At 42.4% G+C, this 24,235-nt stretch overlaps 1 protein-coding gene across 4 annotated transcripts in view; it reads left to right on the top strand.

Annotated features, from left to right (window-relative positions):
• THOC2 (THO complex subunit 2) overlaps positions 1 to 24,235 on the top strand; it is a 133,177-nt gene that overhangs the window by 64,287 nt on the left and 44,655 nt on the right. For all 4 annotated transcript variants that reach the window (XR_014460709.1, XR_014460710.1, XM_083159319.1 and 1 more), the window contains exons 16-26: positions 3,235 to 3,319; positions 5,869 to 5,962; positions 8,506 to 8,586; positions 14,402 to 14,498; positions 14,710 to 14,827; positions 17,353 to 17,532; positions 17,805 to 17,969; positions 19,823 to 20,098; positions 20,229 to 20,370; positions 22,110 to 22,267; positions 23,255 to 23,383. Coding sequence is in view for 2 of the 4 variants with exons in the window: in XM_083159319.1 (XP_083015445.1) it covers positions 3,235 to 3,319; positions 5,869 to 5,962; positions 8,506 to 8,586; positions 14,402 to 14,498; positions 14,710 to 14,827; positions 17,353 to 17,532; positions 17,805 to 17,969; positions 19,823 to 20,098; positions 20,229 to 20,370; positions 22,110 to 22,267; positions 23,255 to 23,383 (1,525 nt within the window). In the remaining 2 variants the exon portion in view is untranslated. The remainder of the gene's footprint in view (positions 1 to 3,234; positions 3,320 to 5,868; positions 5,963 to 8,505; positions 8,587 to 14,401; positions 14,499 to 14,709; positions 14,828 to 17,352; positions 17,533 to 17,804; positions 17,970 to 19,822; positions 20,099 to 20,228; positions 20,371 to 22,109; positions 22,268 to 23,254; positions 23,384 to 24,235) is intronic.

Here is a 24,235-nt window from a genome sequence, read left to right as displayed (position 1 = left end):
AGAGAGACGATCGTGGCAGCCTACAGACTGGAGGGCAAGAAAGTACCTCCCATAGTACAGGCACATTCCACAAGGGCAGTCTCTGCGTCATGGGCGAACAGGGCCAGAGCTTCAGTGACCGAGATCTGCAAAGCTGCTACCTGGTCGTCAGTACACACCTTTGTAAAACATTATGCACTTGATGTTTCTCTTGCCCACTTTGGGAAGCATGTTCTCCAAGAGGCAGTATCTGCGGATACCTCTGTATAATAAAAATATTCATGCTTAACACTACCCTCCCGTTTATTTGTCTTGGGTATGTCCCAATGTATGGCTGCCATGGGGATCGTAGAAGAAAGAGTCGAATTATACTCACCGATAATTCCTTTTTCTTCCTAGAGATCCCATGGCAGCCACTGATTACCCTCCCTTGTATTATGATGTGTTTTCTCTAGGGACCTTGGTACGGAGACACTCAAAAGATACAGCAGAGGGGAAGGAGGGGTCTATTATACCCAAGGTGGGCGGTCCCAAGAGAAATCAATCCTGTCTGCTCTGATGGGGGAAGGGAATATCCCAATGTATGGCTGCCATGGGATCTCTAGGAAGAAAAAGGAATTATCGGTGAGTATAATTCGACTCTTTCCCCCCCCCCCGCAGGACTCAATTGGATGGGGTGGGGGGGAGAGAGTTCCTTTATCAGGGCTAATTGGGTACCTCATAAAACTGAATGAATGGAGGGAACACTATTATGTGTGGGTCATAGGATCCTCCAAGGACCGCTGCATGCTGTGAAATTCATAGCACCTTCTATAAATGCATGTTCTTCTATACATATTAATATATTAATAGAGCCAATAAACCTCTCTTCTTCAGCTGTTTTAAGGTTAAACTCAAAAGTTCAAGCCCGGTATCTACTTTTTGTACACTTACTTACCACTGATCTACCAGCGTCTCCCCCTGTGCAAAAAAATATTCCCCTTCCAGTGCAATATGCCCCTTACACATTATACCATGCAATATGAGCCAAATTTTACATTATCCCACATGGAATAAGACAAAATTTAGGGGTATAGGGAGTGACAGCAAGGACAGGGAGACTCACAGCACCACATAGCATATAAAAATATAAACAGCAAGGACAGGGAGACTCACAGCACCACATAGCATATAAAAAATATATATATATATTATATATAAAACTCCATTACAAGCAGCAGCTAGGATGAACTTACACTTGCCACCGCATAACAGCATATTAAAAAATATTATGTAATATATAATATTTTTATATGCTGTTCTGCAGTGGCAAGGGACCTCTTTACAAGTTTAAGTTCAACCTAATTATCTATATTTAAAAAAAAATTCCCATTAGAATGAAATTAACTAACAGGGAGCCCCTTCCCCCTCCATGAATACCATATTAAAAAAAAAAAAAAAAACACCTCGGTGCATAATAACCTTGGTGCTGTCCAGATCTATACTCTGCTGCTGTTTTTTCCCCACACTGCTGCTCATTGGTCTGCCCACCGCCGCTCAGCCTTCCCATCAGCTATAAGCTCACAGATGCTGGCTGGCTCAATAAAGCTCTTTGGTACTCCTTGCATTGCGCAGTGACATCCCCTGTGCACCCGCGCAATGCATTACTGGGACCGCTGAAGCCCAGTACTTTAGAAAATTATCGCAATCTACCAGGGGAAGGTCTGCGATCGACCGGTAGATCGCAATCAACGTTATGGCCACCTCTGTGGTAGCGTATGTTGTTCCAGATATCCATGTAGTAGCAGCAAATTACCCTCCACCTACGACACCGTAAGGGTTGGTAACATACGGTTATTGACTGTGGTAGTGAATCCTTTTGCCTGGGTTTGTTAAAATGAACTTTCCAGCAATCTGCAACTGCTAGTGGTGGAAGTTCATCCAGTCAAAATTTACTGTGTATTCTACTCAAGCGAGATTGCTCCAGGAGCCGGCACCCACTGCAGCCATAGGCAGCGCTGTCCCTGCTGTAGAGATAGGGCAACAATACGTGCAGCTATCCAAATCAACATAAATTGCCCTGCTTATCTGTGTGCTATCTGAGTTCATAGTGCCGCTGGCACAGTAATAGATGGGGGAGAAGCGGTACCCATGCACACAACGCTCGCTGATACCACTTTTCCCACAGAATGATTAATCGTACATCTGTCCCTCTGTCCTCAAGTAGCAGTCACAGTCCTGGTTTTAAGGTGATCTATGTTTAAGCACAATTGACCTCAGCCAGTTTGATTATACCATCTGTACACAAGCATGGATATACTTAAAACCAGAACGGTCTGTGCTCCTCAAGGGCAGAGTGGTTGTGAAAGATGTCCAGCTACGCCCTAGTAAGCTCCTGACTTTGTACACAAAGCATCCATGTTTGTTCTAGAATTGCCCTTTGGCTAATTTTGTTTGTACTGCCCAATCTTTGATGGTGGGGGAAAAAAAGCATTGCAAAGAGCTCAAAATTCCTTTTGTAGTTCAAATGGTAGACTGAAAAGTAATTAAAGATAAATTGGAGTGCATATTTAACTAAACACGTAGATACAAAAAAAAAATCTATTTTGCTGCATGAGGCAAACAGCCAATTCAGAGTATTCTTTTGAAGCTGTTAGTGTGAAACATTGCAGTTGCTGATAAATGAAGGCACGCTGCGGTACTGCAGTACTGTTATCACTGAGGCTGAAATAGTCACTTACATGGGAGTTATAGACTTCAGACTACACCGTCTGAAAAAGCTTTAAAAGGCTGCGCACAGAAAATGTAATGACTTCTATCACAGATTGGTATGAACCAATTATTTTCTGTATTCATGAGATCTTTAGCTCCTTCATTAAGCACCAGTCTCATTAAGCACAATCTTTTAGTAGTTACTGAAGAGTGCCCATTTTCTGAGTCTTGTACGCTTCATGGCCAATCAATAAAAAATATTTTCTTTCCTTGAAATGTTAAGTGAAGATTTCACGGTTATGTTAAGATCTCTTTTGGCAGTGGCCCTTAGTTATTATATATAGAGGCTTCAGTGGACTGCATTTTATTTGAAGTTAAGTGTTTTAGCATAGGGACTAAAGTTTTTTTTTTTTTTGTATGTGTGTCCCCTCTTTTATAAATACACTTGTTGTTTTATAGTTGCTCTGTGTTTATGGGCAATTAAATTGTTAATAGGACTCATAAAACACTATAGTAGAGGTGTACCAAATGTTCATTTTCTTTATCTTTTTGCTTTTCTTGCAGACGTCTAACAAAGGAAAATGTGAAGCCATCAGGACGGCAAATAGGAAAACTAAGCCATAGCAATCCAACAATTTTATTTGATTATGTACGTTTGTTATTAAGTACTGTACCTGTGGATGTTTATCTGCATGTCATGTGTAATTACATGAGAGAAGTATTATGACATTTTACAAGGTTTAATTTTGGTATAAAGATCTTATTTCACACATTAAGTACTTAAACAGCAGAGAATTGTCAGATATCTGCAGCATCTTCTAAAATGGGTGGGGACTTGCATTGCTAATACCTGCGTACATTATAAGGTTTCATGTGGCATGATATGGGACGAACGCTCTGACGTTTACGTGGTTACATTTTATCCATTAGATAGAAAGTTCTCTGGTAAAGGTGCCCATACACAGTACAATTATTGTATGCATTTTGGACTAGATCGCATCACGTGCAATGTGCAGCACATACTTTTTTGAGCTGTGCGATGGGATGTGCGTGGGAGCGTGTATCTCATTGCACCCGGCAATTGTACCGTGTATGGGCACCTTTTTCGTTGTGTGATTTAATTGTAAGTTCTTTTTAAGTTGCAATATCCTGTTTTTTTTTATTTATTTTTGCAAAAGAAAATCCCCAATATATTTGCTTTTTTATCTTAATGTTCATGTGAGTGTAGCACTCAGATGTTCTACTTCATTCCCATTGGCTAGGATGTAAGTATATACATTTCCCTTCTACATGGGAAGAGAACTACACTACACTGAGGTATGGGTCATTGGTTCAACCTATTTTAGGTCCTCATGCATTGGGTTGACCACAGAAGGTCGACACATGAACTGGGTCGATAGGGTTTGAAGGTCGACACAAGCATTAGGTTGAAAGTCAAAAGCTCGACGTACGGTTTCAAGTTGTTTTTTGTTACCCGAATGTCGACCCAGGCACAATCAAAGTGTACCACGTCCCCTGGCTTTGGGCACAGTGCCTCGCTACGCTCTGCACACTATTTTATTTCCCCACCTACTGTTCTTTACCTGTGTCTTTCATCGGAGATCTTACATGAGCACTCCTGTGCTCTTACTGTTCCTCACCCCAACCCCTTCCTACCTTTAGCATACTGCTGCAGAATCACCAGGCTTTCTCTTTCTTCTCTGACTGTTATTTTTTGGGACAGGAAGGGTTTAGAAGTTATTATGGCTTCCCTAACAGTGTAGAGCAGGCATTCCCTCAAGGCACACCAACAGTGCAGGTTTTAGTGATATCCAGTCTTCAGCACAGATGGTTTAATCAGAATCACTCGGATACTAATTAAGTCACCTGTGCTCAAGCCTGGATATCACTAAAACCTGCACGGACGGCGAAACCCCGCAAAGCCAGGAACCGTAGTTCAGAGGTTCCCAAACTTTTTTTGAATCACGGCACCCTAGAGTATCAGAATATTTTTCAGGGCACCCCTAGGCCAAAGTTTGTTACCAAGAATAATAAAAAAAATTATTGAAATAAGTTGTGCTTAAATGTCATCCTTCACTTCTGTTTCCCCACATATTTTATAATTGGTAGCCCCAAGCACTGATTTTTCCTTTTTCATTGGCCATAAATAATTTGAATTGGATCTGGACCACCAACCTGAGGCAAGTGCTCCGAGGCACCCCAGGGAGCCTAGGTGCACAGTTTGGGAACCACTGCCGTAGTTAATAATGGACACAAATTCACACGGCCATCCCCACCATTGTTAACTGCTGTGTGCGGCATGGCTTCCTGGCCGTGCGGGTTTTCGCTGCTCTGCAGGATCCTGAGCGTGTGAAATAGCCCTAAGTGTGCTTTGAGGACCGTGCTTGGGAATGCCTGGTGTAGAGTTTCCCTGGTGCTTTTAGTGATGCCTCGCCAATTAAGGGTGCAACCAATGAGCCAAATTGCCTCATTTAGCATTTCAAATGCTAGCAGGTAGAAAAGGTAAAGATGAGGTAGCATTGAAATCAGAGTTCCAGGGAGCGTCCAGGGTGAATTTCAGTTGAAGGGAGCAGGATTGGGTAACAATTTAACCCACCGTCCTCTGTTCACCACTGCCTGCACCGACTAGCTACATTTTAGTTGCCCTACTCTTGCACCTGTCCTTGACACTCCCTGTATGTTTTTGTTATTGTAATGTATACAGTGTCATTTTAAATCAGTGGTTCTCAACCTCGGCCCTCAAGGACCCCCCAACAGTTCATGTTTTACAGATCACCTGGCAGGTGAACAGGTGCACTCATTATTCACTGACACATTTTAAAAGATCCACATGGAGCTAATTATGTCACTTGTGATTCCCTGAGGAGACCTGCAAAACAGGCACTGTTGGGGGTACTTAAGGACCGATGTTAAGAACCACTGATTTAAATGTCTATCCTATGTACAGCACATACCACATCTAATGACACTAAATTAGAATAATTATTTGTAACCTATCTGTCCAGTTCAAGGACCTATTTGGAGTTCTGGCCTTCCCCTGAGAGCAAGGACAAAGCTTTTTTGTTTTTTTTGTTACAATGAATTGTAGAATCCTGTATTCCCACATTATACAAGCTTTTCCAAACTCTGTCAAACTTCTTACTTCCTGTAAACCTCTTTCCCTCTCATATATGCAATTTGTTTTTTCTTTTCCCACAGATACTTTCGCAGATACAGAAGTATGACAACTTAATAACGCCTGTTGTAGATTCATTGAAATACCTCACTTCACTGAACTATGATGTCCTCGCATGTATCCTTTTCTATAAAAACACCTGGTACAGAATGCCATTTTTAATGTTATTTCTCCGATTTATATGGAGTCAAATAACTTTTAATGTGTGTGTATTTTTTTTTGTTTTTTTTTCTCTAGTTCTTCTTTACTTGGTCTGTGAAGCATTGCTATGCAGTAAAAGCAATAATGATAGTGGGAGACAGGAAAGTATAAAGTGAACTAAATGATGCTTAGAGCTCAATATGGAAGCCAGTGTGCAGTTTCACATTGGTAAGAAGAAATAGTGTGATCTGTAATCTCAATAAGTATGTACATAGGTGATATGAGGTACAGAGACCCAGAGTGAGAAAGTGGATTGAGATTACGTGCCAACCAACCAGCACTTATCTGCCATGTTTTACAGGCTGTACTTGAAAAAGAGCTGATTGGCTTATACTTAAGGCCCCCATACATTAGGCCGACTTGTCCAAGGGACAAGTCGGACCCAATTCTCCTGCAAGCCGCCGTGCAGCTCACATACAGCTCACATACAATTTGGCACATGATGTGCCATTTTTTACATGTGATAAATCGCATGTAAAAAATAAAAAAACGGGGAGCTGCCGGGCGGTGAGGATCAGGCGGCGGGGCAGCGGCGGTAATGGGGGCGGGCGGCAGCAGCGGGGGGGATGGGGCCAGTGACAGTGGGGCGGGCGGCGGTGATTTGTCTGTGCTCTGCAGCAGGTGGGCAGCAGCGGGCGGGTGCCGGTGATGTGTGTGCGCCGCAGCGGGCGAGCGAGCAGCAGCTATTACAACGTTGAAATAACATGTCAAATGACTATCCGGTTTTTGATTGGCTGAGATAGAGCACTCTCAGGCAATCAGCGGCCTCCCTCCCAGCGGAAGCGGGCAGTCATTTGACAATGTTATTTCAATGAAGTTGTAATAGCCGCTGCGGTGCACACACATATCACCGCCGCCCGTCCCCACTGTCACCGGCACCCACCCGCTGCGGCGCACAGACAAATCCCTGCCGCTTGTACCACTATTACCGGCACCTATCACAGCCGCTCGCCCCACTGTCACCGCCCCCCCCCCCCCCCCCCTGCACGTCCGGCCTCCTGATCTGATCCGATGCGCATGGGACCTCGCATCGGGTCAGATCAAATGTCACACACGTACGATTTTGGGCCGATTTTCTCGCGATTTATCGGCCCAAAATTGCATAGTGTATGGGGGCCTTTAGCCTTAGCGTGAGATAAAGTGGACAAAGACATAGGGCCCGATTCAGACCTGATAAGTGCAGTTTGAATTAGTAGCGGCCAGCGATCAGGTAGATGAAGCCCTGCTATAGTGAAATCCCACCAAGTGAATTGATGTGAACGCTGTGCGGATAGATGTGTACAGCTTCAAAAGACTTTGCAGCCAAGTGGATATGTCCAAACCCTTTCATAAAATGCTCAACATTGATCCCCTCACACTGGTCACTACTCATTGCAAGTGGGGCGTTGCCCTGGATTTCATCATCAGCTACAATGAATACAGGCCTGGAGCTGCCGTCGCAAACCGTCCCCTAAAATGCTTGGGCATGCCTGCGTTTTCCTTGACACACCTAGCATTTTTTCTGGCACACCTGCGTTTTTCTTAGCACTCCCACTAAACAGCCAGTTAACACCCTCAGACTCCTACTTCCTGTCAATCACCTTGTGAATGGCTATCTAAGAAAAAAAGGATTTCTTTGCTTGCTGGTGCCATGCACGCGCATTGTGGCCCATACGGATGGTCTGCAATACGAGTGCATGGCACCAGCAAGCAAAGAAATCCTATTGATGATCCAGTTTATCCCTCCTGCCAGCACCTACAGGTGTCCACTGGTTTTAGTTGCTGATTACACTTAGGGGCTTAGATGTACTAAGTTTGAAAAGTAATAAACAACCAGCAACTAACTGCCATGTCACAGACTGTGTTTAAAAAATGACAGTAGTAGCCAATTGGTGGGATGTTTATCACATTCCATTTTTATCACTTTTAAAGGCTTCGTACATCTCACCCTTAATGTTTTTAGGCTGTATCTTGTTGAAAAAGCCTTCCAGTTAGAATAAAAAACAACATTTTCATACGTTCATAATATACCTTTTACATGCAGCTCAATTTGTTATCTCTAATTGTAAAATATAGCTAAATGTATTTTTCGGATGACTTGCAGTACAGTGCGTTGCTTGTTAAACATTACTAGCCAGATCTGAATGTCTTTGAGTTCACTAAGGTGCACTATATTCAAAATGATATGTCCCTACATTTAGAATTATGGGTTTGCTGTATCATGCAGTGAAATATTAAATTAGGTGGAAAAGTGGACCAATGTGGAAGATACCCATAGCAACCAGCCAGCTTCTATCTGTCATTTTAAAAAGTGTACTAATTGAGTGCTAATGAGGTGATTGGTTGCTATGGGCAACTTCTCCACTGATCCCTTGCTTTCTTGACAATTAGTTTTGTTTTTGCTCCTCATTCGGCTATTGGTTTTGGTGAGCAGCTGTGGTATACAAGAGTTCACATATCTTCCTTAAGGTTAAGTTCAGACTGTATAATTGAAGCACTTGCAAATCCAGAGAAGGAGAAGATGAAGCATGACGATACCACGATCTCCAGCTGGTTGCAAAGTTAGTATACAAGTTTGCTATTTTTACACACCAGCTTGCTTATAATTATCTAACCCCCCGCCCCCACTCCCAGGTATTATGAATTATGACCTTCTATGTACGTATGAAACTACGTGTAGAGATTGAGATTTTTATCAGATGCAGAGAATTTGTTTGGTTAAGATGTGCTTTATATTCTATCCTACTATCTAAATGGGTTGCATATATTTTGTTGATTTTCTTCATGTCGACATGTAGCATGTTAAAACTGTACCAGTGGTCCAGCAACAACTTACCTTGTTCAGTGGTAATGTGATGCCTTCTATCATCCAGTAGTGAGTAACACCTCTTAACCATGCTCAAGTGCAGTGGTTCTCAAACTCTGTCCTCAGGACCCCACACAGTTTACGATTTCCAGGTCACCTGACTGGTGCACTCATTAATAACTGACACATTTTAAAAGAGACACAGGTGGAGCTAATTATTTCACTTGATTCTGAGGAGACCTGCAAAACATGCACCGTGTGGGGTCCTGAGGACCGTCTTCAAGAACCTGAGCTCTGGTACCTAAAACATAAGCTTCACCTCCTACAACCTAACCCTATGCTCCCGTTGTGTAAGAGGACATACACATGGGGCACTTTTAGCCCATAAATGTACAAGTGGTATTTTTAGTAGTAAAGTCTGTTGCAGATTCAGTTCCTGTATACTCATTCTGGTGTCAATGCACCCCATCTAAATATTCTGGGATCCAGATTCTATAAAAATAATTGAATTGGTAGTATATCCAACTAGGATAAAGGGGTGTACAGATGGAGCGAGAGCAGGGCATTTTTGACTAAGCCAATTTTGTCTAAGACCATGGGAGATTTTGGCCATAAGCCAAATAAACAGCTTACTCAAAATTGCCTGCCTGAGTTGTCTATTTTGCTGGGGGTTAGTGAATCTCCCGAAAGGGAAAAGCCCTGTACACACGGTGCAATCCTGGCTAACTTGCTAGGAAATTTTGATTAGTCAAAATTGCCTAGTATATCGCAACATGTGTACACTGCTTAAGCACACCTTTCTTTATTTACATGTTCGTAATAAGTTGTCCATGTTTTGTGCAGGTGTAATAATTGATGTATGATGATAGCCACATTGTCCTGGTACGATCATGTTTGCTATGCTCCTGTGCTTATCCCAAGTTTAACTAAAATCTGTAACCGCTCTGTCTCTCTACTGGTATCTTTCCTTCTCTGTTCCAGCATGCACTTATTACTCCCATTCCAAAAAAAAAAAAAAAAACACAATTCTGATCCAAACTGTGTCTTTAACTACCGTCCTATCTCTCGGCTCCCATGCCTCTCCAAGCTACTTGAGAGACTTGCCTACACTAGCTTCACACACTTTCTTAACTCCTACAACTTATTGGACCAGTCAGGTTTTCGCTCTCAACACTCCACTGAGACAGCACTGACTAAAGTAGTCAATGATCTGACCACTGCTAAATCTAAAGGCCATTTCTCACTTCTTATTCTTCTAGATCTCTCAGCTGCCTTTGACACTGTCGACCACTCTCTTCTCTTACAAACACTACAATCCCTAGATATTCAAAACACAGCCCTTTCTTGGTTCTCTTCCTACCTATCGAATCGCTCTTTCAGTGTTCGCTTCTGTGATTCTACCTCCTCCTCACTACCTCTGTCCGTTGGAGTACCACAAGGTTCAGTCTTAGGTCCTCTGCTTTTCTCCATCTATACCTCCTCACTTGGGAATCTAATAAACTCTTTTGGATTTCAGTATCACCTGTACACTGATGATACTCAAATCTATCTATCCTCCCCGGAATTGTCACCATCAATATTGCTCCAGGTCTCTAAATGTCTTTCTGCCATTTAATCTTGGATGCCATCTCGCCACCTCCAACTCAACATTTCCAAAACAGAATTAATTCTATTCCCACCAGCCAAGAGTAGTTAACAACCTGATATCTCTATCACTGTTGAGAAAGACTCTGAACTGCCCTTTGTTCCTCACATTCAATCTGTCTCTAAATCATGTTACATGCATCTAAAAAACATATCCATAATTTGTCCGTACCTTACACAAGACACTGCAAAAACTCTAATCCATGCACTCATTATATCACGTATAGATTATTGCAATGGCCTCCTTACCAGTCTTCCTAAGAAAAGACACTCACCACCAATTTATTTTGAATGCAGCTGCGAGGCTGATCTTCCTGGCTAAGCTTGTCCTGCTGATCCGCTCTGCCAGTCCCTGCATTGGTTTCCTGTATATTTCTACATTCAATATAAAATACTTCTACTTACATACAAAGCCATCACTCTGACTACACCGACTTATATCTCTTAGCTTATCTCAAAATATATCCCCACCGACCTATCCGCTCTGCACAAGATCTGCGTCTCTCATCCACACTCATTACTTGCTCCCACTTACACTTGCAAGATTTTTGTAGGGTAGCACCCACCTTATGGAATGCCCTTCCACGCACACGAAGACTCTAGCCTCCAAAATTTCAAGCGTTCTCTGAAAACTCACCTCTTCAGGCTAGCTTATCATATTCAGGACCCCCACACAACCTCCAGTAGCATTCTTATCTAATTGCATCAGGACTGTCTAGTAATCTGATGGGACTGCCATGCTATGGAATTCTATCCTTATTTATCCCTACTATTATCACTATAGATTGTAACCTTTCGACCAGGGCCCTCTTACATCCATATCGGTTTGTATCTAACCAGTTTGTTTAATCACAGTTGTTTCCAATTGTAAAGCGCAACGGAATATGCTGTGCTATATAAGAAACCTAAATAAATAATAACCAAATTGTAGTGCCTTTAGCCTACAGTCACAAACAGCTAGATTAAATTAAACACTTTATTGCAGGAAGTTCCCTATAAAAATAATTTGTTTTTAAAAACAACAAAAATCTGTTAATAACTTTGCATTGCGTGTCAATATCTGGCTTGGTCTGTAATATTATATTGGTAAGATTTTTCAGACATGTTTGACAGGTCAGCTATAGCAAGTACTTTAAAGTGCACTTTAAGTAACTGCTGAACTTTTTTTTTTTTTTTACAAGAGGTTAATTTTTCTGGCTTAGTGATACATTTCCATATTTTTCTGATGAATGCTTTTTTTTCTCAAACACAGAGATTAAATGTATAGTATATTTATAGGTTTAACATATGCACAGTAATTAGCTTTTTATGCCTTAAGCAGTGCCTGTTGGGTTATTAATGCCAAATCTATGTGACATCATTTTGTACTATCTATTATTGGTTAATATTCCCTGTTTGCTTTCGGTCCCCATAACATGCTTGCTAAGGATCCTCCATTTCCTTTTGTCCATGGCCCATCACATTCCATCACATCCCATCCCATCCCATCCCCTGCATTAGTGCATTTCTGATTCTATGTGCCAATAGTACTTTTTTTTTTTTTTTCTTATTCAAACACGAATACCATCTTTGTAATAGGGTGTTTAAAAGTGGTCTGATAGGATTGATAGGGATTTTTGAAAACATGCGTATTTAGACGTTTTTGACCAAAAAATCGCACATCACTATGAATCGCACTTTATTACATCTCTCCCCATGTGTCTCTACATCATTTCACTTCAGGCCCCACCTAACTGTTCCTACTGGAATTGCTAATAGTGCACTCCTTCACACCAGTCTCCAGGACTAAAGTCCCTGTGACCCTATTCTTTGTAACCTACTGTTTCCTCTACCCTAAAGTATACTCACACATTGAACAATAAAAAAAGTCAAATCAAAGTCCTGGGCGCTTCTCTCTAGTGTTTTGCTGCCTCCCTTATCCTGAAAGGGGCTATTCCTTTTAGCCCTGATAGGAAATTGTGAAAAAGGGATTTTTGGGTAAGGAATATGGCGTTACACTATATCAATTGTAGATTTCGATAATGCCACTAATCTTATTGCATTGGCGCTGCTCCGTTTCATCCTGTTTGTTTTCTCTCTGTCTATGTTCCTCTCCCAGATTTTATTTAGAGAAAAAAACCAAGGAGAAATGGAGAGGTGTTTAGCGGGAGGGAGTTTCCACGAGGGTCCCTAGAAAGGAAGATGTGTCCCAGTATTTCAATATTCCTACCTCACTTACATAGACATGTAGTGAGGGTAAGCATATCTGGGTTTCTTTAATTGATGGATAATCAATTCTCCATGGAGGCGTACCTCACTTACACGTGAGAGTTCTTTTTCTCCTTTATAAAGGGTATCTTTTTCCAAAATGTGTACCGGTACTCACGGTTAAGTGTGCATGGTCACGATCATAAAGGTTTCTTTCTCACTCCGTGGTGTTTTTTTCCCAAAAAATATCAACATTTATTTAAAAAAAAAAATTCCAATATAATATAAAACATTAAAAGGTGCTGTCTGCTAATGGTGAGGCGGTTCTGTCCTCTTTGGATCAGGCAGGGTGCACATACAGAGCTGCTGGCCGGTGTTGCAGACTCCGTGTGGTGAAAACACTGTTGTCCTACCTTGTTCCTTGGAGGGCGGTGTGTTGCCAAGAGCCTTCAGCAGAGAGTGTCATCCAAAAAATAGCAAGTCCCCCCACCGACGCGTTTCGAGATGTGCATCTCTTTATCAAGGCATGATAAATGAGTGAAGTAGAATAACCCCCTAAGTCCAAGGGCCCCACTTTTGCTTTCTGTATTTCTCTCTGGCAGCTCCTATCCAATGGAATGTGGTCACTCACCATTAGCCTTTCATTCAGCATTCTACTTACTACCCCTCCTCCTTAAGGCCCCCATACATTAGTCCGACTTGTCCTTAGGACAAGTCGGACCTGATTTCACCCAGCAGTTTCCCGGGAGGGGGACACACGATTAGGCACTTGATGTGCCAAGGTTTGCATATGATAAATCGCATGGATTTATCATATGCAGTCCCCGGGGAGCTGCAGGAGGAGGGAGCCGTGCGGCGTAGTCATCAGTGGGCGGGGGATGCCGGCTAATAGAGAGCCGAGCAGGTGGAGGCTGCATAGGGAGCCGGGCAGGAGGAGGGTGACAGCGGGAGCAGCGCGCCGGGCAGGGAGGATGACGCTGGCTGCCGGGCAGTGGCGGGAGCCGGGAGGAACACGGATAACTTGAAAAAAAAAAAAAGCCCATACAGAATGACTAGCAAGCCATTGATTGGCTGAGACCTCTCTGATCTGTATGGGCTTTTTTTTTTCATTTAAGTTAGTGTGTTCCTCCCGGCTCCCACCGCTGCCCGGCAGCCAGCGTCATCCTCCCTGCCCAGCGCGCTGCTCCCGCTGTCACCCTCCTCCTGCCCGGCTCCCTATGCAGCCTCCCCCTGCTCGGCTCTCTATAGCCGGCATCCCCCGCCTGCTGTCATCCCCTGCACGGCTTAGGGGCTGGGCTGCACATAAGATTTAGCAAATCTTATGCGCAGCCCGTCCGACCTCGATCTGATGCGCACGGGACCGCGCATCGGATAGGACGAGGTGTCTGCTAGTGCCCTTTGGGCCGATTTCATGGCCCGATTCATCCGAATCGGGTGAAATCGTGCCCAAATTGCATAGTGTATGGTGGCCTTTACTATGCAGGGATTCCTCTGACTCTATTTCCTATTGTGTCCACCCTTGTAAGTGTGTATGAATAGTACTCCATTCCCTTTGTCTACTCTACCTAATTAAGCCAACTGCTCTCTGTAATCTTTCATCTATGTAAATTATATACTGTTTGTATTCGTCATTATATATTGGATTCTCAGTTGTTGTTTTTTTGTAGGTTGCTACCTTTTTTTTAAATAAATGATTCTAGCAACAGCATCTGATCTCTGCATTTTTGTCTTCTGTGTAGGCTTGGCAAGCTTTTGTGGAGCAATTTTTAGAAAATACCCAATAGAATTGGCTGGTCTACTGCAGTACGTAGCTAATCAACTTAAAGCTGGTAAAAGGTAAGTAACTGCACTTTAAACAGTACTAAAGGACCTGCAAAACAGATTGTACCTTGGAATGTTGCTTTATGTTATTTTGTTTGATTTGTACTTTTCATTTGTTTGCAATACAGACTGTATTTATCGCACAGGATGTATGAATTGCTTGGGGCTTTGTTTATTAATATGCAACAGATCACACATTAGTCTACCTCTCACATTTCCCTTTCAGCTTTGATTTACTGATACTAAAAGAGGTTGTACAAAAGATGGCAGGTATTGAAATTACAGAAGAAATGACAATGGAGCAGCTTGAAGCAATGACTGGTGGCGAGCAACTTAAAGCTGAGGTGAGTGAGATAATGTGATTCCTGCTGACGCTTGTTTTAAACGCGGACGTCAAAATTGATTTTCTGTGTATTTGTATTGTACTGATGTATTGTGGACACCTGATGCAGTGCAAAGCACTTTTCTTGTGTATTAATTGAATAAAATTCAGTCCTTTTACAGTGACATGGATTGTAAAAGTACTTTTGGTAGTCTGACAACTATTTATTTGTCGCCTGCTTCCCACCATTCTTTTCATTTTTTACTAAAATGTTCTTTGTCCTTAGACTCAATTCATGTTTATCATGTTAGCAATTCATTACAATAATTTTTTTTCTTTTTCAAGAGAATATCAAAGCATGATTTAGAATTTTCTTAGTCATTGTGTCTTAAGGCATACAGCACTGCATAATATGCTGGCGCAAGATAAATAAAGGGTAATAATAGCGGTAGAACAGGAAACCACATATTACAGCAGCATGTACCTAACCCCGAATATGAAGGTCTTTCTATCTTTTCTATTACATACTAGCTAAGCCCGATCGAAGCAAAAGCTTCCAAAGCTAGTCTGTGTTTTTCTGTATGTGTGATTGCCTCTATGTTTCTGTATAGGTGAAAGAGAAAGATGTAGTTTCACTCTTATATATCCAGAAAAAGGTGATATTGGAGTGCGCTAAACTTAATACTAATATGGTACCACCCAACAATACAAAAAAATGTTCATTAAAATACAATTGGGCAGATGTATTAAACCTTCACAAGAGATAAATGCAAGGGTGATAAAAAGAGATAAACATCCAGCCAATCCTCTCCTTTTTTCAAACAAAGCCTGTAACATGGCAGTTAGCAGGTGATTGGCTGGACGTTTATCTCTCTTTATTACCCTTGCATTTATCTTTTGGTAAGGCTTAATACATCTGCCCCAATGTTTGTCGCTCTTCATAAATTCGAAGTCCACAAATTTTAAATGAGATCCGTTCTAGGATATAGCTTATTCAGAAATATAACCAACGCGTTTCACCAAAACTACTTCATCAGGGGCATAGCTCTCACATGTTGATTGTTATTAGTTCTCTATTATATATAAAGTTTTCACATGTATATTTTGATCAGTTCTCTTACTACTACTTTATAAAAAAAAATTTTTTTGATTATGTAATCTCTTTTTCTGGAGCCATTTATTTGTCCTTCACCAACAGGAGGGACTTATTTGAGGTGCTTCTTACCTTTATTAGCGCAATACGGAGACCATTCTGTGTGTGTGTATAATATATATAATATTATTTTTTTGCTCACAGTTGTAAGCATCTGAAGATGATAACACATCTGAGTTGGTGCCTGGTTTACCATTAGACTTCTTGGTACTTGTTACCTAGAACGGCACCGACGATTTTGATCCTAGGCATCGCAAGGACAAAAATCGCGTTGGTCGCATCGCATGCAGGCAAAAAGTCGCATTCGATGCGACCGACGCGATTACCGCGATTTTACATAGGGAACCATGTGAAATGGCCCACAGACCCCAAATACCCACCCTGAAGTGTGAAATGGCCCCCCCAATTGTTAACGCCACCCCACGATCAACGTCAACCCGAAGCGTGGCGAGCGGCGGCGGTACGCGTCCTCCGACCTTTTCATACCCCCACTATCCACGTCGGCGTGGAGTTGAGAATAGAAAGTGTGGCGAGCGCTGCCAGCCACCGGGCCCGAAGCGTGGCGAGCTGACGCAGATACCTTCACAGGTATCCACGTTCCCTCGCGGGCTTCGCCGGTATCCGCGTCCCCTCGCGGGGTTCGCCGGGCTCGGTGGCTCGCTGCGCTCGGCACACTTTCTATTCTCAACTCCACGCCGACGTGGATAGTGGGGGTATGAAAAGGTCGGTGGACGCGTACCGCCGCCCCTCGCGGGCTCGCTGCGCTCGCCACGCTTCGGGTTGACGTTAATCGTGGGGTGACCTCACCAATTGGGGGGGGGGGGGGGCATTTCACACTTCAGGGTGGCTATTTGGGGTCTGTGGGCCATTTAACATTGTTCCCTATGTAAATCGCGGTAATCGCGTCGGTCGCATCACATGCGATTTTTTTGCCTGCATGCGATGCGACCGACGCGATTTACCTTTTACCATTCATTTCTATGCGAAATCGCAGGCATCGGTCGCATCGCATGCCATTATAATGACATGCGATGTACATGCGAAGCCCGCGACGGGCGCCGTTCTAGGTAACAAGAACCGACTTCTTCAGCTTGCCCATGCCCTATACTCATAGTAGAAGATGCATCTCTCAAACAGGAATATTCCCGTTTTAACCATAGCAAGTCCATATTACACTTGGGGGGAAGGAATGGATACAGAATCCAATTGCTGTCGGGGTTTACCCCACAGCTAATTGATTGCACCACACTGGGAAAAGCTATTCAATCAATTAGCCAATTTCCCACACAGTAAAACATCTGGAAAAATCAGCTCTAAACCAGTTTTTGTGAAGTGTATATAGGAAATCTGAGTAGTCCTGGGCCAGTATTCACAATTTTAATTTCCTTTCCCAGGGTGGCTATTTTGGTCAAATTAGAAATACCAAGAAATCTTCTCAGAGGCTAAAAGATTCTTTATTGGACCATGACTTGGCTCTTCCATTGTGTTTGCTAATGGCCCAGCAGAGGAATGGTGTGGTCTTTCTAGAAGGAGGAGAGAAGCATTTGAAGCTTGTGGGAAAGCTATATGATCAGGTGAGGGACCATATTATTGCCAGAGCAGCTCATTCAATCTAGCACTTGCTGATAATGTGAATCCTTTGTTGTGTTTTGCAAAAAAGTATGGTGTCATTAATGATTTACCATGTCGGCCATACTGTTACAGACTGTGTTGTACTCCTCTGAATCAAGGTGGTCATTTTGGTAATTCTCCCTTTCAATGTCAAGAATCCTTTCATAGACTGGCTCTTAATATTAGATTTGCTTTCCCCTCACTCTTAATACGTTATTATACTTTTGTCTTTCAGTGTCACGATACTCTAGTACAGTTTGGTGGATTTTTGGCCTCTAATTTGAGCACCGAGGATTACATAAAACGCGTTCCTTCAATAGATGTTCTGTGCAATGACTATCACACCCCTCATGATGCTGCCTTCTTTCTGTCACGACCTATGTACACTCATCACATTTCAGTAAGTGCTGCAGGGAAATACATTTAGCCTTCTCCCACTGGCAATGAGAAGGGTGAGGTTTTGGAGGGAAGGGTAAGTTTGTTGGTTCTATTTTCAGGGATGCCCCAATGCTCTTCTCTGAGCTGACCAGGTCTCCCTCAGTACCCAGACCTGGGACTGCTCTCAGCAGCTCTGGCATGTCCTTGTTTATGGTTTTAGCGTAGTCTCATCACAATATAAAGATTTGCTAGATTTTTTTATACGTACTTCCTAAAACACAATTTTCAGTTAATATTAGAGGTCCCACTGAGCAAGTAAAAATCCATGGTTTCTCACAGCTCACTAGAAATGTATGTGTTATCCCCCAAGCAGTCATCAAGGCTTCTCTGTATATTGAGGATATATGATCAGATGAGCCCAGCCGGCAGTACTTTTTGTGTTATACAATATTGTACCCGCGCATCGCATCCCCGCAGGTACACGGTGCGATTTTTAACCGATGCGATGCGTTTTGAACTTTAAAAGATCAAAACGCATGTTAAAATCGCAACGTTTATGGGCACCTTTACTCAGTATTAACCCTCCTCCCATGCACCTGAATGGTATTACTAAACTAATTGAGCACCTGCCACGATCTATAAATATTAGAGATTCACTTTATATTGGGCAGTATTCAATGTCAAATATTCTCTGTGCATGGCGAGAGATTTTTTCTCTCGCCATGCACTCTCCGTGTTCCGGAGCCTCCTGCTCCCCCTATTCAACGTGTTAAAGACTCGCCGCCACTCGCGGCGAGACTTAACCCCTGCAGCGGACGAGCGTCCGCGGCAGGGAGCTGTCAGGGAGCCGGAGGACGTAGCAGCCAAGAGAGATTAAAGTCTCTCTTGGCTGCTGCAGGGGATATGGGGTGGGGAGCAGGGCTCCCCTGGACCCAGGCAGCACAGGCTGCCCCCCCTATAGCCAGCGGGGGACCCAGTATTCACTGTACCCGAACGTGCATCGGGTGCAGTGAATATATGAATATCTAATGAGCGGCTCGAGCGCTCCGGCCCCCTGCTGGCTGCACTGTGTAAAAAAAAAAAATATGTAAAAAAATATTTTTTTAAAAATTAAATATATATTCATGTGCTATAGGCACATGAATAAAAATAACATGGCCCTTCACAGAAAAAAAAAACCTGATTTTTTGACACCAAAATTAAAAAAAAACACCCTTTTAGTTTAAAAGTTCACATTCCTGCTCTCCATCAAAAGATGGAGAATTTCTACACGGAGAGAGACGGCGAGAATCACTTAGAAAGACGGAGAATATTTCACATTGAATAGGGTGGCTCGCCTTTGGAGAAAAAAAACCTCTCTCCACCGCGTGAAAAGCACAAACTCTCCAGAAATCACAGCGAATTTTTCTCATTGAATACTGCCCATTGTCTTGTTAGATGTTTTAGTGAAATTTAAATTTCCCGGAATCTTTAAATACAGGTTCTTGTAAAATTGGTGGATTTTCTTGTTGACTTTCGTAATGAATTAAACTATAAACAATTAATTTACTTATTTTCAGATCTGAGATTCAAAATCTCTGGAGGCTTAATATTTCAGATATGAGTTGGGTTTGACTGTGTGCAGGAATCCTGTGCATGGTCAGTGATTGAAAGTCTGATGCCGTTTAAGACAGGGAGGGGGCAGCTATGGAGGTGTGTTGCTGCTTTTTAAGGGGAGGGTTAAGGCTAGAGATCTCCATTGCGAATGGTGTGGCAGTGATCGTAATTCCAACCTCCTCTGAATCAGGCCCTTTGCTTGTAAGGCAATATTTAGTTTTCTTTTGGTACAAACATCGCATAAAAAGTTTTTACTGTGTTAATTTTTTTTATCTCCAGTCTAAATATGATGAGCTGAAGAAGACCGAAAAGGGGAACAAACAACAGCATAAGGTGCACAAGTACATTACATCATGTGACGTGGTTATGGCTCCTGTCCATGAAGCCGTGGTCTCCTTGCACCCTCCAAAAGTGTGGGATGATATCAGCCCTCAATTCTATGCGACATTCTGGTCTCTGACAATGTACGATCTTGCTGTCCCGACCTCAAGCTACAACAGGGAAATCAATAAACTGAGGATCCAGATGAAAGCCATTGATGACAATATCGAAATGGTATGTTGACCTTTTTTTTTTTTGTTTCTTGAACTTATTTTGCTGAGCACGACAGAATCTAAACGCAGTACCCAATTGAGCTAGAACCCAATTCCTATATAGAATTTATTCAAATTGGATTTTTTTGTAGCCGCCAAACAAAAAGAAAAAAGAAAAAGAGAGGTGCACCGCTCTCCAAGACAAACTGGTGGAAGAGGAGAAGAAGCAGTCTGAACATGTAGGGAGAGTTCTGCAGAGAATGAAACTAGAAAAGGACAACTGGCTCTTAGCCCGTAAGTATATACAAAACCTCTGGCGGCATGCCAGCGACAGTCACCTCTTTAAGTTGGCTTGGAGTGTGAAATTGCATTTACTTTGAAGTGATTTATTTTTGTACCTTTTTTTTTTTTTTATAACCCGACACTGTATCGGTAAGTACAATGGGGTACAAATAGGACCTAGCATTTTGTTAACTTTCTGTTCTAGCTTCCGTTCTGAAAAGATTTACTGAAATAATGAATGCCATTAAACTGCTGATCAATGATCTAAAAAGTGCTGGCTTCATAGAGATGCAGAGCCAAAATAGGTTTCACTGAAATTAAATGTTTGCCTGAGCTAGGAAAAATGTAATGCAAATAGCAAAATTTTGTGAAGGCTCCTTTTGAGCAATGAGTTTGTAGGCTAGGATCAATAGCATAAAATACATATTTTGGGGCGTATTCAATCCGGCGAGGGGGTGAAACGGCGAGGATCGGTGGTAACAATCGACCCTCGCAATTTAACCGCCCGCGCTGGCCACTCACCTATTCAATGTTCCGGGGGAGTTCTCGCTGTCAGCTATCACAGCTCGCAAAAAGGCATAGAATACTGGCCATATTCTGTATCAATGTGTTAAATTTTTTACATTTTAGTCACTTGTTCATACACATCCTGCATGTAACGGTCTGCATATAACTGGCAAATGTGCACATATGTAACCATCAGATTCATAGCATTCAAAGTAGCAGTATGCAGTGCAAGATCTGCATCGCGCTATTCCCATCTTCTGCCTCAGTGTGCAGTGCAACACTGCATTGTGCTATTCCTGTCTTCTGCCTCAGTAGGTAGTGCAACATCTGCATGGTGCTATTCCCATCTTCATCCTTAGTATGCAGTGCAACGCGTGCATTGTGCTATTCCTGTCTTCTGCCTCAGTAGGTAGTGCAACATCTGCATGGTGCTATTCCCATCTTCATCCTTAGTATGCAGTGCAACGCGTGCATTGTGCTATTCCTGTCTTCTGCCTCAGTAGGTAGTGCAACATCTGCATGGTGCTGTTCCCATCTTCCGCCTCAGTCTGCAGTGCATCGTGCTATTCCTGTCTTCTGCCTCAGTATGCAGTGCAGATGGGCGTCACTCCGGGTCTCATGGAAAAAGGTGATACTTTAACGTGTTAAAACGATCAACGTCGTTTCGGGATTACTCCCGTCGTCAGGACCAACACTAACGACAGTAGTAATCCCGAGAAACGGCGTTGACCATTTTAACATATTAAAGTATCACCTTTTTGCGTGAGACCCGGAGTGACGCCCATCTGTTCCTGTGCTGTATTGGCGGTATACACACCTCGGTAAGGCACCCAGGCTGTTCACCTTTGGAGAGCGGGGAGTGCTGGACATTCTACAAAGCTGTATGTGTGTGTGTGTGTGTGTGTGTATATGTATGTAGAGTCATGGGTCACACAACGCTTTTGCGGTACAACATGTGTGCCAGCCAAAACCTAAATATCCATTGAGTTGATCCCTAGCTCTATGGGCAAATGACCAGCACCAGAATTATAAAAGAATATTTAATATATAAGGTAAGCACCAAAGCTCCAGTTGAAATGGCTATTCTATTCTATCGTTATATAAATGATATATTATGGCTTCTAAGTATGTCCTAAAGTCCCTTGACGGCTGTTTCGGTGCATACACCCCTTTCTCAAAAGGGTATAATGCTATCACAGGTGTGCCTGAAAATGTCTTATCGTATACTATTAATTTTATTTTAGGATCGACAAAAAGTGAGACCATCACCAAATTTTTGAAACTTTGCATATTTCCTCGCTGCATATTCTCAGCAATCGATGCTGTATACTGTGCCCGGTTTGTAGAGCTCGTACACCTGCAGAAAACCCCTAACTTCTCTACACTTTTGTGTTACGATAGAGTGAGTATTTGATTAAAATTTTTGCGTTAACCTGTAATCTGTTTATGGAATTTGTGTCTCCATTCTTTTCAGTGGGTTATCACCTTTATTTATTTTTAATTGTTTTAATAGTTTATTATAGCCGGGTGGTATAATAAAGAGTCTGACATATAATGACATTTAAGGTACTTTGGCCTTATGTTTTATTTGTTTTATGAGATGGAAAGAAACCATGTAAGTGTTGCATCTCCGATTGTAATTGACCTTTTTGTTGTGCCATTTAGAAAAGCAGCGCAAATCTCTTTATTGGTTGTATTCCACATAATTATCCTTTTCGTACTTTCCATAAATGTCTACCAATAAGTTTTTTTTATTTCTTTTTAATTCCTGTCCTGATATAAATAGAATTCTGATGAGGTGAACTTGTTATTTTTTGTAGTGGGGAAGGGGGGTACAGAGTAGATGTAATCTGGGGAGGTGGATCTTTTTGGGTTTCATTTTTTTCTGAAATTGTGGTTAGTGTACCTTAATACATCCTGGCATATTTCGATTTAACCCCTTGAGTGGTGGGCTTTCCTGGGGCAGGACAAACCTACAAGGGCAGGTTTGTCCTGCCCCAGGAAAACCCACCACTGACGCTGCAGACACTACCTTCTGATGGTAGCTAGAAATAGCAGCAGCTGCCATTCGGGAAAGTTTGGGCTCCTCGTGGGGGATGTCGGGCATGCTCAGGTGAAGTTTGGGCACTCCTGGAGTGCTCGGAGGAGGAGAGGATCGATCAGCGGGGAGTTCCCGGGGTGGGGGTTGATTTGCCACTACAAGGTGGTGCGCCAGAGGTGCACCTACATATTATTATGCCTGGAAATTTTCCGGGACAGCCTGCTGCAGCATTGCAGCTGAGCACGGAAAATTTCCGGCCATACCACTGAAGCGGTTAATTGCCCCAGTTCTTGTACTATTCAGGTTATACTGTTGGCCTGACACTTTCTTTACATGTGTTCTATACAGGTGTTTTCAGACATCATTTACACAGTGGCCAGTTGCACAGAAAACGAAGCCAGCCGATATGGCAGATTTCTTTGTTGTATGCTGGAGACTGTTACGAAATGGCACAGTGATCGCGCAGTATATGACAAGGTGAGGATGTTGGCTTTTTACGTTATTTAAATTCTAAAGGGATTTGAATAATCCTGTGTATTATACTGTAGTGTTCACTTTTTGTCTGTGTACTTTTAGAAGTATTTATGCTTTGTTCTCGCTTGATAGCTCTACTTGTAAAATGTTTTTTAATTACCTCTTTAAATGGATTGTAAAAGATTAAAGACCCTGTTTAAATATGTAACAATAAATTCTGGGTTGCAACCAAATTCTGTTAAATTTAGATAATCGCATCATGTTTTGTTTGTGTTGCTTTTTCCTCTTGGCTGGAGAATATCAGAGTGTTCAGGGAAAAAAAATGTTCTGTCAGGCTAGATTTGACAGTAGAAGGTACGCCGGTATACGCTCTGTATCTTCTTGTGAGAAAGCTTTGTGTCGGGAGTTTGAGCTGTTGAGCTTCATCATCAGCTGGAGACAACAGATTAACATCCTGGGCACTGGATTTAAATATTTATGTTGCCTTTGACAGTTTGCTTACTCCTTGCGAACACATCTCAGCCAAATTTCCTGCTGTCACTTCCTGCTGCATGTCAACCATTCATGTATATCATCAGTTAAAGCAACGGGTTTCATTGCTTATATTTTTGGATACTTGTCTCAGATACTGCTATACTTTGATATTTTCAGGTTAGAGGGAAGAAGTTCTGTTTGCTCACATGACCCGCCATTTTTTTTTACCCTACAATGAATGGTCTGATGTCACACTCCCTTCTTTACCATGTTGTTTAGCTGCTTTGTCCATCCCATTATTAATATATTGTGCTGCAGGTAGATTTTTGAGCACTGTAGTGCATGAGGTGATTTAATTTATGTTCGAACACAAATGAGTAC

This window comes from Crinia signifera, chromosome 9 (genome assembly GCF_055691185.1).
Source record: "Crinia signifera chromosome 9, ASM5569118v1, whole genome shotgun sequence".
NCBI lineage: Eukaryota > Metazoa > Chordata > Amphibia > Anura > Myobatrachidae > Crinia > Crinia signifera.
The sequence above is the reverse complement of the archived record's forward strand: the minus strand, read 5'-3'. Positions and strand labels throughout refer to the sequence as shown.